The 17,770-nt window shown below is 45.5% G+C and overlaps 1 protein-coding gene across 2 annotated transcripts; it reads right to left on the bottom strand.

The window, feature by feature from the left end:
* Nucleotides 1-14,927: 14,927 nt before the first annotated feature.
* Nucleotides 14,928-17,193, bottom strand: LOC125519535 (uncharacterized). 2 transcript variants are annotated; one of them, XR_015602203.1, is made up of 5 exons: nucleotides 16,752-17,193; nucleotides 16,469-16,670; nucleotides 15,906-16,366; nucleotides 15,474-15,824; nucleotides 15,308-15,386 (listed from the first exon to the last, which is right to left on the bottom strand). XR_015602203.1 is itself a non-coding variant. In XM_087519934.1 (4 exons), the coding sequence occupies exons 1-3, from the start codon at nucleotides 17,021-17,023 to the stop codon at nucleotides 15,908-15,910; spliced, it is 933 nt and encodes a 310-aa protein (XP_087376060.1). In that variant the 5' UTR covers nucleotides 17,024-17,193; the 3' UTR covers nucleotides 14,928-15,824; nucleotides 15,906-15,907. The 2 variants fall into 2 exon arrangements, 1 of the variants encoding a protein (XP_087376060.1); XM_087519934.1 differs by having other exon boundaries at nucleotides 14,928-15,824.
* Nucleotides 17,194-17,770: the final 577 nt, after the last annotated feature.

The raw sequence follows: 17,770 nt of genomic DNA, 5'->3' as shown, positions 1-17,770 counted from the left end.
GGCGGAAGCAATAATCGCATAAAATAACTGAGAATATCCTATTTATACAAAGGTTACTTCTCAACATAATATGGGCATTCTTTCTGAACCTTTACCCAAGGGTATGTTGACTTGATGCATTAACTTATAAAAAGGTAACTAGGAATTTGTCTATGTGCTTTGATATTGTTTGATAGTTGTTAACTATAGACAAGGCCTTGCATCGCTTGTTCTACCATGTTTAAGTTAAGGTAGCATTCAAAATAAAATTTATTACTTTTGTTATGCACATACTTGAGGAAGAGCGCGGATTTAGGTTGGGGATGCTGATATGTCTCAGTGGTTTTTTTTTTGTTATGTTCAAGTTTATCTTCATATTTATACATTATTATGATATAATTTTGTATCATTTCTCTATACTAATATATTAAGTGCCAAATTTCAATTGAACTAACTGCCATGTTGTTATATCTTTTATGTGGAAAATAAATATCACAAAGTATATAAATAAAAGTTACACTTTTGGGAATTTTGGAGGAAAAGAGCACTGAGTTAGAAGGGTTGCTAGGGGGTGGCCCATAGGGACCACATGCCCTCCCGATGTGCGCTGGTCCTGAGGCATGCCAAGGGGGCGTATGGGGTCCACGTACACCCTTAGATGGCTTCTTTTGCATATAATACGTTGTTTCTCCCTGAAACACAGGGTATTTTTACCCTAATTTTGTTTGGAGCGGAGATGGCTGCCACCTTTGTTCTTCTTTCCAGATGGTTCGTCCAGAGAGGTGGAATCTTGATCACTGATGTCACCAGCTCCTTCTCCGTCATCACATTCATATTTCCCTCGCTCATGCGCGAGTAATTTTTGAGAGGCACATGGAATGGATGGAAATTTGATGATATCCATCATGTAATAGTTGTTACATTTATCGGGATTCATGTAGTAGTTATTATATTTATCCATTCATTGAGTTGTGCTCCATGGTGTGGAGAAGATTAAGTGTGGAGTTTACCAAGGGCAGAAGACATAGCGTATGTCTGGCCCGTGCGTTGCGTACTCTTGTTTTTTTCATGAGGGTAAGACCATCATGGCTAGTTTTCAGGACCCACCTAGCTAGCACGATAAACCCCGGGGGTGAAACAAACCAGACCAAAGGCTGGTTTTCAGTACCCACCTAGCTAGCACATGGGCACTACATTAGATTCCCTATTACAAAACTCGACACAATTCTTCCCGAACTCACTTAAATCTCGACAACAGTCTTCTAGAATAGGGGTTACAATCATAGAGTATCCTTCATCCTTATTAAGAGATTGAACCGCCATAATACTATCCATGCGTATGAGAATATTGTTCAATCCCAACCGATTGACCGGCTTCAAGCCTTCCTACATACAAGTGAGAGTTTCTGTACTCTATCTACACAACACTGCCGCGATGGAAAATATTTGGAGTGCAAATTCGGAATAGGTAAAAATGTCGGGGAGTGTTATCTCTATTTCAATATGTTGTGCTTGCGGTAGGCTGATGTCGTTCCAGTTTAAGCTATGTTTTGCAGGAAATTTCTGAATGGTAAACAATTCTGTAAATCTGCAATTTATCTGGATTTATCTCGCTGTCATGTGGTGGTAGTACCTACATCCTTAATATACTAAACCTAGCTAGGTTTGTTTTATAAGGTTTTTTTGACTTTTTCCAATCAGTAAAGACCTGGCCAATGGGGACCTGCCACGTTATTTATTGGGGGATCTAGGAGGGTATATCTTCGGGTGGATCTAGGGATTTTGCATGAGATTGGTTCTTCTGGTCAACCAGGCGGCATGGGTAGTGGCTGTTTTTGATTTTCTTTCTGGTACCTGCATGCGCTTTGTCGCCGCTTAGATCTCTATTCCCGGCGTTTCTGGACGCCTCTTGATTCGATCTCTTTCTTTCATGAAGACTACCGTCATTAGGGCTGGACGTCCGAACGGGCTAATGGGCTCGGCTCGGAGCTCGCTCCAGCTCGGCCCGACTCAGCTCGGCCCGAGAGCTAAATAGGCTGAGCCGAGCCATGTGAAATGGGCCCGTTTGCCGACCGAGCCGAGCCTGTTTTGGCCCGGTCCAGCTCGGTGGCTCGTCCGAAGCCGAAACCTAGAACGCGACGCAATCACGCAGCCCAGCAGAGGAGCGCAACCAGCCTAACCCAGCGAGTCGCGTCGTCTCCACTGTCTCCTCCCGCTAGGGTTCGCCGCCGCCGCCCCACGCTTCTCGCCAAGCTATTTCCTGCATGCCACCACGACGCATCCTGCCACCGGCGTCGGCACGCACAAGCGCATCCAGCGGCCGCAGCACACGCACGCATCACCAGCCTGTTGATTGATTCTTGGACACAAGTACAAAACTTGAAGCATGTTGATTGAATCCTGGAGTTGGCTGGATGCACACGTACGAGAGGAAGCAAGATCAACTGCTACGGAGGCTAGCCACCTGCATTCGACGCACCAGACGCCCGACCTCGCCACGCCGGCACGTCTTCGTCGTGCTCCCCTCAACGCCGTCAAGCCAACCTCGCCTGAGGCGCCCGTACGCCCACGCACCCAGCCTCCATAGGCAAAACGAGCTGCTCGGGCTGGACCGAGCCATAGGCAAGACGAGCCGAGCCTCCAGATGCGGGCTCGTTCAACTAGCGAGCCGAGCCGAGCATGGCTCGTTCATGGCGAGCCAAATCCAGGCTCGGACCGAACTCGGCTCGGCTCGGCTCGTGTCCAGCCCTAACCGTCATCACCGCTTCGCCGCCTTATGCTCCTATAAATTCTCCTCTTTCCCATCATGATGCCGGCAACCTACGCCCATCCTCTTCAACCTAAACGCCGGTCCGTGACTCGCCCCTCCAGGCATGATTGTGTATTTCTTCTTCTCGGCCGGCGTCGCGGCCGATGTGGTCGTGCACGCAGGACAGGAAGCACGGCGACCTGCGTCTGTCCGAAGGCGAACCTCAGGCCGCGGAGGCGCACCGTCCCGTTGCTGTTTTCCATGTCTTCACCATCACCATGTACCCATGCGTTGTCGATCTTGACTTTGATCCCACCTTACCCGTCGAAGCCTCCATCTCACGACCTCCCAGGCCACCGGAGCCCTGCAGGCCCGTGTCACCTCGCCATCATCTCGACCTCGTGTTCGCCTACACCGTTAGTGTCTTGCCCTCAAGCGCTACCAGAGCCCTTGGCCCCGCGTCTTGGTACGTGGCGAGGTGCAGCCTTGGCTAGGCTGGAGCCAAAGCCAACAATGGATACAATGGCATCGACTTCTTAGGTGTGTATTTTCTCTGCATGCCTCGAAACTAGCTTAGCTGCATCTTACACGTCCTTGGAGAGTACCGTACTGACGCCATGTAGTCTGCATAGCTGCAAAACTGGGTGAACTGCCAAGCGTTGGAGCTTTTCCTTCTGCGTGTTATGGAACTGAGATTTGTACCGGGACTTGTGGCGTGAGAAGAGATGCTAAGGAGAGAGAACTCAATGCGTTGCTTGCTTCATCCAGGTATATTTGTCACATTATCTTAAATCAGTTCTTACTTCTTAGTGCAGTGCTCGCCTGGTTTTATCTCTTTTGCGGGAATGCTCGCCTGAAAAATTGGAACAGTAATGTTCCTTTCATGCTTCATAGTGATGTTATTAGTGACATTCCTTGCATGATGCCACAATCAGAGGTGGAAGCAGGAGCCGGAGGCTTTGAGAGCATGCTATATCATGGTTATGAACATGTATGGATTAGCAACTGGGATACAGAAGAAATGCCTCGTGAACTGAATCAAGAATGGCCTAATTGGACCTTGCCTTTTCTGTCACTGACAAGGACGATCTGTTGGGCGGCATCAGGCCGTGTGGCACGCCGGTCAAGGAGTTCACCTTTCGCCGTCGCGCTCATAGCATTTGGTATGCTCGGTGTCGTCACCCCGTCTTCATAGCCGTTGTCTGTCCACCGTGTCGTCACCCCAACGTGACACAAATATCTCTCTATTTACTACTTCCTCGTCCAAGGGAGTATCTATCTACCCAGACTTCATCATCGAACAAAAAAGAACCATCTATCCAGCTCGGATTGAAATTTACAGTTGCTTTGTTAGCGAGAGTTGGGTTCTGGACTGGGGAATTCAGAAGGGGTTTCCCCATGTAGGAGCTCGATCAGTTGATGTCGTTGGAGTCATTTGTATTTTGCATCTTTGAGGCAACTTAAACTTTTCATTTCTATTGTTGGTCTGAATAAAAATCTATATGTCTGAAGTTCTCCATGTCTGGCTGAACTGGCTGAGTTTGTTGTTAATTTATGCAGTTCTGTAGATAGACATTTAAGCCATTTCTGTAGGTAGATATTTGGTTATGCAGAATTGCTATATTTAAAATTACTTGTCGTAGAAATGGATTAAAGTGGATGTATTTAGTATTAAAATACGTCTAGGTACATCCATTTCTCCGACAAGTATTTCCGGACGGAGGGAGTACTTGGTTATGCAGAATTGGTGACCATAGAAAAGAGGGATTTAGATATTTTTTGTGTTAATAAATTTGGAGGAAGCGTCCTATTTTTTCACCTTGTAAAAAGTAAGCATAGCTAATTCCAGGCCGTGCATGTTACTAGATAGTGAAGGGTTTTCGTGGTTCTGGACTGGTTGTCCATTTTCCCCCTTTTTTGTCATCATGCCATCATTCATGCTAAAGAATTTTTGTAGTTTTGGACTGGTAGACCATCCCCCCCACCCCCACCCCTTCTTTGCCATCATGCCATCACTATTTACCTACATTACATTCAGATCATGATTTAGGTGAGAGCGTTGTTATTTTGTCGAGTTTTGTAAACATGGAGATACCTTAGAGCTTATTTACCTATCCTCTGGGCTTGGTCTGTTTAGTAACTGTGGGTTCTGCTATGCATTTAAAAGCGGGTTTTTTTATGCCGAACCAGCATAGTACTATCTTTAACTATTACAAGAGAACTATTTATTAAAATTGAGTATTACAAGCAGTTAGTTCTCTCTGTTATCAGAAGCAATGTTTAGTTATCTCCTCTCCGTTAGCAAGTCATTTACATTTGGTCACAGATTTAAAAATTTCACGGATCTAAATGTGAGATTTATTCAACTTTGTTACTCTTCCGGAAAGTCCAGACACTGCTCTTTTTATAGGTTTATCTGAAATGGACGCAAGAAAGCCCAATCCGGAAACAGGAAACTCTTAACATCTTTAGTTATTCTACCCCAATCAGGACAGTCTGCTGTTGTCACCAATGGACAGTCTACTGCTGTCACCAATGAGAAGCTAGCTAATCCTTCTTTCCAAGGAATTTTTTGTTGTATACTCTAGCTAAATATGTTCAGTATAAAAAAACATCATCAGTAAGATTGCACCTGCCTAGAAGCCATTTCGAATAACAGTGTGGTCTTTTAAGTGCTCTAAACGAGCAAGGAATCAGATGTTAAAGTCTGTCTTTGGCTGAATGTACATGCTTTGATTGAAGTATAACTTTTTCATTTTCACTTAATTGGCTCCATATGTTTGATTAAGAAACAATTCAGAGTTAGCATGCTGAAGGAATTTACTATTTGAATGAATAACCGCCACTTTTTTTAAGTCATGTTTGCATGATGTCCAGGTACAAATTGGCAACTGAATGGTTCAATTTTAGTGCAACTTGTACGCCCATGTTTCCTGTGGTCTGTGGCAACCTATGTACTGAAGTCCGTTTCTACAAAGGTACAAAGATTGTCCGACAAAGAACAAAGGTAGAATGGCATATTTATCCTAGAAACTAGGAGTTTTAAATCGTTTTGGGTAATACGAGGTTTTGCCACTATTTTTATGTTGTATTAATCCGAGGGATATCATACATCAAGCCCCAGATAGAAGGGTCTAGGCTGGGCATTTTTGTTGTTGTTGATGGAATAGATCTGTGAGGCAAAAGCATGTGACGATTGACAATAAAGCGAAGAAGTGATGCGGTGGATGAGAAGTCCAATTTTGTAGGTATTGGATACAAATTGTTTATAAAAGGAAATAGAATGTTATTTGGCCCAACTGGACTATCCAGTGATTTTCTGTGTCATGTTCTTCTTCACATGTATCTTATAATTGTTGTGTCTAGAGATGTTGGACTATCCAGTGATTTGTTAAAATACTGTGTGGTCGCGAAGTTCAGACAATGATCTAAACTTTACTTTGCTGGCTCCAATTTCAATTAACTGATCCAACATCTTCTGTTGATTTGTCTGCATTGATTTATTTTCCCCTTCGGGTGCTATGTTCCAGGCGAATGAAAGCATGCCTTAATCAGACAAGCAATTGAGTTTGATTTTTTTTACCGCAACGGCAGGTGCTCTGCCTTGTCATTATAGTAAGGAGAAAAATTATACATCACTGAGAGGTTCAGCAAAAGAAAGCAAAAGAAAAGGGGTCCGGTGCCTTGCTTATTGGCAATGATATATGTTGTTGTATAGTATGTAAATATTCTTATGTTGATGATTTTTCTTGAAAAATAGATTGGCACGTTTAGTTCAATACTCATTTAATTTTGTGTCTTCGGCACTCCATTATTTGTGTATATTGCTTTTTATGTGGGCTAAAATAATCATAACCTTGGAACAATACGGATGCTCTGTGGGCTTGAGAAAATAGAGTGCAATACATGAAGGAAAAGACAATATTTTATTTCTTATGGCAATAAAGTAGATGTTCTGCAGTGTTCTGGTTCGCGCTCCCGCAGGGTTGGTACCCGTGATAAAGTAGTAAATGACTTGACCAAATTCTTGAACTTGGTTGTGTGCTGGTGTTGGGCCAGTATACGGATTGCTGGATCTTTGGTAGCTGGGTGTTGTTGTGCATGTGATACAATCAAATATTTCTTTTGGGCACAGGTGATACAATCAAAGGACCTTCTATTGTGAGTATGTTCGCCTAATTCCTTCATCATGTACGAAAATGCTACTAGTTACTGAAACTGGTCATCGCAATGAGTTAGTTCTCCCACTCCGTGGGCTGCCTTAATCCTACTAGAGCAAAGCATGTTTTGTGCAGAACTTCTACACTATTACACCTTACAGTATTATGATATCTTCCAATAGTTATCAAGCTTTTCTTGTAGTTTCCCAGAACATACTGCTATATAGTTTGATCATTTTACTTAGTATAACTGAGAAACACGTCATTTGGTTTTACATGGATTAGGATTGTGTTAGGAGGAAAAGGAATTTAGATTGTGTTAGCTGGACATGCTTCTCAACAACAGCTTGAATTCGATGGTTTCTGAAAAACCTCTCGAACTGAAGGTGCAGAGTATTGTTCCCAGCTTTTTCTGTAACTAGCACTGCCAATATTTGCATGTTTTCTCTGGAAGATGCAGTTTGTGCTAAACTATATGGTTGATGTAGGTAACTGGCACTGTGGAAAACTACCAATGTAAAGAGCCAGAACAGTGGATTTAGCATGATATTTTGGCATGAAAACTTGCAAGCACCTACAAAGTTTGATCATCTTTGACGCTGCAAAGTTTCAGGTTTTTTTTTATTTTTTCTATTTGTTTTGATTTTGTTGTTCATAGAGGATGAGTAGGCACCCGGGAGCTGTCACACCTTTCTCTTTAATTATTTTATCTATTAGGATTTCAAACATTTTTGTTTTATTTTATGAATAGTAATGTTTCATCTGAACCTGTTAATTTTCTTTGTCATCCTGTTGTGACCTTAAAAATTGTACTCTTAACCAGTTTAGGTCTAACGGTATCGATACTCGCTGCAAGATGATTCACTAGATGAGTATGCATGCCCATACTGTATATGCTTATTTTTTACTCGACGCATTGTGGTATTGATGGTCATCTTCTTTGATATGTGGACGAGTGAATCTAAGTTGAGAGAGTGTGTTGCTTTTTGTCCTAGATCGTTACAACGCCATGTTCAGCTTCAGGGAACAAAAATGTCTCTTCATGGAAGTTGGTTCTGTAACTTCCTGATCTGGGTAGATACATTTTCTGTCATGTTGTAATCTGGACAGTGTGGTTATTTATTTATGTCCATTCTAAGCGCATATGATTGAACAAGATGCTTCTATCTATCAGTTTGTGCCATATTTTCTTTTCATTTGGTTCATATCCCTCTCGGAGGTTATCTTCACCATTCCATTTAGCCTTTTATTTGATTTAAGTAATCACTATTAAACATCTCTCTGCCTGCCACTGTTGACTTTTGAGCTTTGCATTTTTCCCTGCCCTCTTATGGCTCATGAAACTTTTATAATGAGCCATAATATTTTCAACTAACCGGGTTTAACGTCTCAATTGTCTATATCTTTTTTTCTTTTTCTGGACAAATAAAGGTAATAGCATGTTGGCAGCTGTGATCTACTTCCTCAATTTCTAAATATTTGTCTTTCTAGAGATTTCAACAAGTGACTACATACGGAGCGAAATAAGTGAATCTACATTCTAAAATATGTCTATATACATCCTTATGTGGTAGTCCATTTGAAATCTCTAAAAAGATAAATATTTAGGAACGGAGGGAGTAATTACCTAAGTAAAATGCAGGAAAGAAAACTGAATTTCTTACATAACATATCAACAGGCGCGGCGTGTCGCTGCGCCACGCGGGCATGCTAGTTAATTTTCCTACATACAAGTGAGAGTTTGTATACATAATTGCAAAGTAGTAAATACACTGGGAGTCTTAGAACTTGCGCACGGCGGTCAATTTGGTGCACAAACTTGTAAAATAAGTGATTGTGGTCATCGAACTAGCATGGGTGTGCAAATACGGCCACATATGCCGTACGCGGGCATATCCAGTTCTGGCGTGGCATGCCAGCGTGGACAGGGTCCACTGCAGGCACGTGATGTTTTTTTTTACAGAAACACCCTAAAATTTTTAATTACCCACTTTACTGAATATGTTGGCTTGGAAGAATATAGAAAGGGAAAAAAATGGCACCTAAGGTATTTGAATGCCTGACCTCAATGCAAATAGCACACCACACATTGACCACTTGACCATGGAATCGATTGTTGTAAGAACTTTGACAAATATATATTTAATAAATGCTCGCTTAGATCAGCAACAAAGCAATAAATCTATACCCACTAATAAAGGGATTAATATTTCTGACCCACCGCTGACCTCTAAGTGAGAGAAAACGCACCGCCTTTTTACAGTTTTACAGAAAACCTCCTCTTGCTCTTGTGGGGCCATGGTGGAGTGGCTGATGTGCGAGGTGGGCTGTAAACAACGGTCATTGTGTCTCCCACCAAAGCAAGTATTGCTGCAATTATTTTGGTTGATATAAAATTTTACCATAGAGTAGATTTGATGAACAAGAGATAAACAACATACTAATAGAGAAGGGTTGCAAATTAAAGGACAACTACAAGATGTAAATATTTTTTTAAATGGTAAAAGTAAAGAGGGGTGGGTACCTGCTGGAGTGTAGAAGCTCATGTAGGGAAAGATGGTGCCACTGATGCATTCTTCTCCTTGACACAATTTCCTCGTCTGCAGGGACTTAAGACCAATCTCATAGAGGACAAAATTAGGACGGTGTTCTCTATATATGATGGTGAAAAACGATGTCAGTGCCTTCCACAGAGCCACATAAACTTAAACTGGACGACACACGATGTCCAACTGGGAGGAGTGCGTTGACATCAATATCTCGGCGATATGTCCATGCATCAATGGATCCGTCTCCGTCGCACTCACGTCCCTCGAACACATGCCGACGAATCTTCGTGGGGTTTCTAGTTCCACTAGGACCAACCCCAGCCTACCGTCCTCTGGTGCCATAAGAAGAAGATGCCTTGCCGGCACAAGCTTATCCCAGATTGCCACGTCAATTACAGATAGGCACGACGCCCCATGAGTTTATTGTACCGTGAGAAAACAAAAAAAAGAAATAAAGAGAAAAGAAAATAAGGGTACGACAAGAGCCGTTGGCTACAAGTATATTAGTGCGCGTGTTCGTCAAGATTTAATATGATCTATCCTGTGGACGGAATTCCAACAGGCATGCAGAAGGGGCCAGCGTGAACCGATCAAGCGGCGCAAGAGATGCGAACATCCTTTGAAGGAGTAAATAAGCAGGGCAAGAAAACCACGAAATTCATCAAGACACATGAAGCTCATAGCAGAAACCATGAAATTGATTACGACACTGGAAGCACACTGCGGGTTCACATACGGACAGCAGCATGATCAGAGAGTTGGGCTTACTGTCAAAGGCCAATAACAGCACGAGACATATAGTATTATACAAGCACCATGAAGATGCAAGCTACTACTGAAATATAGATATATAGGTGTGTGTTTTTTTTTTGAGAACTAGATATATAGGTGTGTACTCCATCACAAAGACACAAACTCACAATTTAAAAGAGCTCTCATTTTGCCGGCTCCTCCTACTTCAGCCAATCTGGGCCCATCACCTTCAGGTTGTGTTTCCTCTTCCTCTTGCTTTTGCGCGGCACTGGTCTGCTAACAATGGTCGCCGTTTCTCCCACCGAAGCAAGTATTGCTGCAATTATTTTTGTTGATTTAAAATTTGAGCATAGGGTAGAATTGATGAGCAAGAGATAGAGAGCATAAAAGAGAAGGGTTAGAAATTAAAGTACATCTAGAAGATGTGACTAATTATTAAAAAAAGGAGGGTACCTGCTGGAGTGTAGAAGCTCATGAAGGGGAAGATATTATGGGTGATTCTTCCTTCTCCTTTTCCTTCATACAATTTCCTCGTCTGTAGGGACTCGAGATCAATCTCATAGAGGACAAAAGGAGAGCTATTTGCGACGATGAAAACGATGTCAGTGCCTTCCACAGAGCCACGCAAATATAATTTGGTCGCGCGATCTTCAGTTGGGAGGAGTGCGTTGAGATCAATTTCTCTGCGATCTGTCCATGGATAAATGGACCCGTCCCCATCGGCATTCACGAACCTCGAACACATGCGGAGGAGCGCTCTCGGTTGGGTACCATAGTACGTTATCAGTTGGGCAAATCCCAGCCTACCCTCCTCCGGTGCCGCAAGAAGGGGACAGCAAGAAGGACCAGAATTAACCCAACGCGGCATGTCAATCACTGATAGGCAATGCCTGCTCCAGTCGTACTTGAGAATTTCATGGTGATTCCTACCGTAATCAGAGCAGAGGAAATAGAGTGCACCTCCGACAATGGCAGTACTGACTACGCAACTCAAACTCTTTTTCTGGATGTACGCAGAAGTCTGCGCGCTCCATTTGCCCGTGTCAGACGAGTACAGGCAGGCGCTTATTGCCGTTGTCATGACTTTGATGCCTACGTATACCACGAGGAAGGGGCCCTCATGGCAGGCGTGGTGGTTGCAGGCTCCTCCCAAAGCGCACAGCACCACGACATCATACTCGTAGGCCACCAGGCCAGCAGGCCGGCGCAGCTCCCTCCGGCTGCCCGTCATGGGGTCCCAGACGACGAACAGAGAGCTCCTTCTGGCTTGGAGGAGGACCCGGCCGTGTCGGCAATCACGAACACGGAAGTTGCTGATATCCGGATAGCGCGGGCACAAGGCTTTGGAGCGGACGAAGCGGGCCACCGGGTGGTCGTAGGAGCCAGCGTTGTGGAAGAAGCCCAGCATGGGTGGCGCCCTGTGGTAGCTGCGGCGGAAGGCGGGGTTGCAGAGGAGGCGGCACCAGGGCTTGGAGACGACTGATGCGCGGGCGAGGTGGGCCGGCTCGTCCGGCGGGAGACGCCGGAGAACTTCCTCCACGACATCGTCAGGAAGCTCTGGAGGCAGTTGCGCCATGGCCGAAGATGCACGTTGAGTTGTCCTCGGCGGTGTCGAGTGGATCAAGGGTGGAAGACGTAGTAGCGTATATGTCTGGCCTGTGCGCTGTGTTCTGCTCGTTTTATAGAAAGATCGAGGTTTTGTTTTCACTGTACCAAGCTGTCCGGCCCTACACCACATAAAAATGGAATAGAAATATACGGGCAATTAACAAAGGTCGTAAATGGCTACCATAAAGAAAAAGGTCGTAAATAGAATAGCAGTCAATATTTGCCTTTCAATGACACCGTCCAGAGCGCCTCCCCCATTCTTATACCCCTCCTATAAAACGATTCATCCCTCCCACCCATCAACAACGCCAAAGACTAATTCTTTCTTTCTCCTCCTCATTGCTAGCTAGATGTAGATTCCGTTCCATCTCTTCTAGCCCCATAGATTGGCTACCAAGTTCTTGCCAGCATATCTCCATGGATGCTTGTCGGCTTTGTTCTTGGTTTCTGCTTCTTCTTTGTTTTTGTTTGGCTTTCTTTGGTCGATGATGTGTGGTTTGTTCTGGATTTGGTTTAGAGGTGGAGCTCCTTTCATTCTAATGAAGGGTCTGCTGCAAGGGTTTGTGCAGCTGCTTGTTCATGGTTCCCACTATCCTACCTCTGTTAGAAAACGAGGAGATAGGCTTGTGGTTTGCATGACCGAGGAGCTACCTCAATCCCTCGCTGACTGCTGTTTGGCTTGAAGGGAGCTCTGCATCTTGATCTATTGTTAATTAGTTTCACCTCCCTTCTATTGCCTGCTAGCTTGCCCTACGGGTAATCTTCAAAATGTTCTTCAGATTTTCTTACTCCCTGGTCTAGATTTGGATGCAACTTGTGCAAACAAGCTATTTCCTTCGTTTAGATCTCTTCTTGAGCTTGTTTTTCTTGGGTTATATTTGAAGCTAAGATTTGAGTAACCATGGTATTTTGTTTTTCTCCCCAAGTTAATGAATGAAAGATTCAGGTTGTGGTTTGCACTTTGCACGCACCTTTTATTCCCTTGCTTTTGAGCCGTGGTGCCACTTTTGCTTCGTCGTCATCCCTTCCCTCCCTGCCGTCTGTTCTACAGTATTGGTATCCATTTGTGGTGGGGCTCTTAGATCTCACCATGGACGCATTGATCCCCTCTTCCTACTTGTGGCCACATGATTTTCCATGGTAGATTTGCATCATATTCCTTACAGCTGCTGCTTGGATCTGGGGGACTGAGCGCAGCACATGCACGCCATTACTTTTGCGGTTTCTGGCCCATGCTTTCATCACGTGTTTCCGTTGCTATTACCCTTCTTATTTCATGTTATTTGTCTGGCATGAGGGATGTGCTGTATATTTGATTGGATCCAAACATAAAATGCCACGAAACTGGTCTTCATTAGATGGTATCTTTGATCTTTTGCAGGATCTGCATGAGGATGTCGATTGATGTCGTTTGCTCTACTGAAAGCTCGGGAGGTTGGGACGTTGAAGCTCTTGCGCAATGTTGAATATTGTTTGAACATCGTTTACAAGTGCAAACATTGACACAGGAATCCGCTGACCATGTTTCTAGCAATCTGTACAGGCTGCTGGACACATTACAAGAACCCTAATGCATATAGAAAGCAAGTTTTTTACTGTATTGCGCATTAAGCCCAAATTATTGTAAAACTGGGCCATAACCTCCTGTAATCTGCCGCAATGTTCAGGCGGAACTTTGATGACATCTGTGTTAACCCAGAGTTATTCTCACTTTTTCATATTTTTTATTTTCTTAATACATTGTAAACGTGCGACAAAATTGTTTAAATGTGTTCTTACATTTGGAGTTCATTTGTTTGAAAAAAAAGTTGTTCATAGGCGTTCAGATCTATTTTCATAATTATACACATGTAAGACACCTGTACCAAAGAATCATGGAACCACTAGGCATCCCGCGCGCGCAATTACATCGGCTGATCTGCTACTAGTATATCTCGCCCGTGCACTGCATGTTCATAGATAGAACTGAATGTTTCTTTTTCACTCGTAGAGGAGCTCCATGATTTCCAATCGAGTGATCCTTTGGAGTATGTAGGAACATGTCCTTGTTGACCTGATTCGCCAGCTCCTCACGTTTCGATCAAGGTTGATTTAATACACTACCGGACTCGCGGGCTATGCCTACGGCCCAAGGCCGTCGGCATAGGTCCTTTGCCGTCGGCATAGATCTATGCCTACGGCTGCCGTCGGCATAGATCTATGCCTACGGCTGCCGTCGGCATAGCCCCGTCGGCGTAGATCACGTCAGCGTAGATGTGTCAGACCGTCGGCGTAGTATAGCCGTCGGCATAGGTGCATATGCCGACGGCCGTGGGATAGCCGTCGGCATAGTTTAGCCGTCGGCCTTGTTTTCCGTCTGACGGCAACGGACGGCGCCGTCAACAGCGCTATTCAGGAGACGACACGTGGCGCGATACAGGAGACGACACGTGGAGCAGGCCCGTCGGCATAGATGGAAATCTATGCCGACGACCTAGCCGTCGGCATACCTGCTCCACGTGTCGCCCCCCGGCTTCTCCTGGCGGCAGGACTATGCCTACGGCAAAGCCGTCGGCATAGATGGAAATCTATGCCGACGGCTTTGCTGTCGGCATACGTCTGCCACGTGGCAGCTCCTGGTTTCTCCTGGCAGCAGGGCTATGCCTACGGCAAAGCCGTCGGCATAGTTTCCCACGTGGCAAGCCCTGGTAACTCCTGGGCGTATATATGCCGACGGCTTTGCCGTAAGCATAGTTTTTTTTGTTTTTTTTTATTTTCCCTGTTTTCTCTTTTCCAATTCATTTGACAACATTTCAAAACAGAACAATATGAAATATGACAATTCATCATGTGAACATACTCAAGTTCATCTAAACATACTCAAGTTCATCACATCATCTAAAGATCATCACAGATGGAAGTTCATGAACATAAAAGTAGTGCAAGACATGAAACATGATAAAAGTAGGAATATGAAAGGCATGGCACGATGGCCACATGCACGGAATCATCAAGCAAGAGCACCCCCGCCAAAACCACCACCTCCGCCATAACCACCACCACCTCCGCCAAAACCGTCATCGTGACCACCACCACCTCCGCCATAACCACCACCACCTCCGCCAAAACCGTCATCGCGACCACCACCACTCTGCCAGATCGGAGTGACTGGGGTCGACGGAGCAGGAGTCGAGCCACCGGTCCCCTACATGTTTCAAAAAAGATTCTAACGGTAAATATGATATGATAGTGTTTCATGAACGAGAACTAGTTTGCTAGTAGTTAGGCAAATGTACTAACCGAACCATCACTGCCTAGTGCCACCCATTCATCGAACGTGGGCACGTGTGGGGGTTCTCCCGCAGGTGGTGGTGGGGGTCCCATTTGTGGTGGATCCGTGCGGTTAGTCCAAGACGCCAACATAGCCTGAATGTTAGTTAAACAAGCAAACTAGAAGATCAGAAGGAATGAAAGTGCAAAAATTTAGGTTGGTTTTAAGAGGGCAAAACTAACCGTCATCATCTGACAGTTGTAATCATCGTTTGCCTTCACTCGTTTCAAGTACTCCCGCACCTCGAGATTCCTATGCTCGACAAACTCCTTATATGCCTACATAATTTAGGTTGTTTCTAAGTGAGCAATGCTGAAAATAAACTGAGAATGCAAGATAGAAAAAGATAAGGAGGAAGTACTTACAGCATGCTGGCGGGCTAAGGGAGTCTGTGAACGCCCCGTACTCTCTAACTGGCTCGGGTTGCTAGCCCGAAGCCGTGTGTACGAGATCGAAGGAGTGATCAAGCCATTGAAACACGGATACCGGCCATTCTTCTTCCCCTGGATGGCCACCACCGCCGTGTCGTCGATCTGAGACTGGGCGACCTCAGCAACAGGAACATCCGGATGCAACTCCTGATAGTGATGAATGTAAGACCCCAGGTGCTCCTCGGTCTTGCCGTAGTACTGGCTCTCGCCCTCCTTGCGATGACTCCGCTCGCGGGCCAGCTTCCACGACTCCATGTCTGAGAGCGGCCTCTTCAACTTGTCCTCCTACAACGTCAAATAGAAGTCAGCCATACATAAGAACATGACGTAAAGAAGAACAAAAATGCATCATGCGCATAGATATACCTTCATGGCCTTGAAGCCCCAGTGGTTCCTGTTTCCTTGGCCGTGTGTCCCGTCGTCTCCACGGTTAGCCCGGGCCTTGATGCTCTTGGCAGCAAACTCTGCATCGGCGCCGAGCCACCTATCCACCAAACTCGCCCATCCGTCATGCCTTCCATAGCACCAACGAGGAACAACCTATGCAAATTTTGAAAGCATGACATGTGAGCACGAAACATATAGTTGACTGCTTGAAACAATGAAAAGTTAGTAATAGTTACCATCATGAACTGCTCCTTGCTCAAGGTAAGTCGTAGCTTCTGCGCTTGAGTTTTGGTCATCTTTTGGTGCAGGTAGTAGTGGTAGTACTGCGAGACGGCAACCCAGTGCACCTCGTACTGCAACTGACGAGCTTTCTTCTTCGCAGCCGCAAGCAAGACCACGTCGGCTCTGGCCTTGTGCTCGTCAAGAACTCTATAGAGTTGCTGCAATCATGCAAAAACCAGAAGCAAACAAGGCATGAGTTGAGTGATTCAATGATAAACTATGAACGAAACTGAAGACAAGTGATTCAGAAGAGAACTTACCCAAAATTTGGTGATCACGGCCTTAGCGGTCGTCCCGTACTCCGCGTTGCTGCAAGCCTCGTAGTGGGCCCAGCTCGTGGCCAAAACCCGCTGCTGCGGGTCCCTGTCTGGCCGCGGGCAGAATAGGCCAGGCCAAAACTCCTTCAACAGGACAGTGATAAGGCCGTTCGGTTTACGGCCCTTTCCGTGAAGGATCCAGTTTCTGCAAAAGAATCAAATGATTGCCATGTGTACAATAAGAAAATGTTGTCATGTGTTGAAAATATGATTGAGAGGCACTTACTCTGTCCCCACAGGTTCAATGAGCCACTTGTGCTCCTCGATAGAAGGTGGTGTAGGTAGTCCGGCATTACCACGCAGCCACCCCTGCGAAGAACCCGGTGGCAAGTCACCCCACAACGCGGGATCAACCTCCCCTCCACCCTCCTCGGCCTCCTCCTCGCCCTCCTCCTCGGCCTCCTCCTCCTCCTCACCCTCCTCCTCGGCCTCCTCCTCGCCATCAGGAACATACTCCTCCTCCTCAGACTCAGAAGGTGCCTCTGTATAGGAGGGCATCGAAGAAGACCCTCCTATTTCAGACACGGCCCGGAGTTTTTTGCCCCGGTTGCCTCTCCCCCCACCTCCTCCTCCTCTAGGGGCTCTCCCCCCACCGCCTCCTCCTCTAGGGGCTCTCCCCCCACCGCCTCCTCCTCTAGGGTCTCCTCCCCCGACCCCTCCACCTCCCTGTGAGGTGTCATCCTCGCGTAGTCGGGAGGGAACCTTGTGGGCTCGTCCACTCCGAGTAAGTCCTTTAAGTTTCTTTGACGAGGCCAAGATTTCTAGGAAGGCCTTTGCGGTTTCCTCCGGCTCCTCCGATTCATTCGCTGAATGTGACGGAGGTGTCGGCTGTGCAGCAAAGACATCATCTAGCATGTCTCTAACCCCATCGTCCTCATAACCAGCGACGCGTTGTCGTATCACATCCTCTCTACCACGGTCCCGTTGGGCAAAGTTTATCGGCATATTAAAGTTGGGCATAAATCCATGCGTGCGAAGGTGCTTAGTCATCTCACTCTTATCTCTGCGGATATGCCTCTTACATCTGGCACACGGGCATTCTGGCACCATCCTCATTGGACTACGGAATATCTCTTTCAAAAACACATCAGTTTTCTCGACCCACTCTGTTGTTACTTGATTCCGACAGAAAAACCCACTATACATCCACTGATTATCTGCCATCTCTGCTTTATTGGAAGCCACACAACAAAATTAAGGATTCATTTAAATTACTCACATCAATATTTTATTTTTTACAAGGTT

The sequence above is a fragment of the Triticum urartu genome, chromosome 4A, assembly GCF_056163025.1.
Source record: "Triticum urartu cultivar PI428250 chromosome 4A, HENAU_Tu73, whole genome shotgun sequence".
Classification (NCBI taxonomy): domain Eukaryota; kingdom Viridiplantae; phylum Streptophyta; class Magnoliopsida; order Poales; family Poaceae; genus Triticum; species Triticum urartu.
Note: the sequence above shows the minus strand (reverse complement) of the source record. Positions and strands in the feature narration are given on the sequence as shown.

Coding starts and splice junctions, on each gene's coding strand:
- LOC125519535 (XM_087519934.1), bottom strand. CDS start 17,023: ATGCCCTCCTATACAGAGGCACCTTCTGAGTCTGAGGAGGAGGAGTAT. Junction 16,671..16,751: donor ATTGAACCTGTGGGGACAGA/GTAAGTGCCTCT, acceptor ATTCTTTTGCAG/AAACTGGATCCTTCACGGAA. Junction 16,367..16,468: donor CCGTGATCACCAAATTTTGG/GTAAGTTCTCTT, acceptor GCATGATTGCAG/CAACTCTATAGAGTTCTTGA.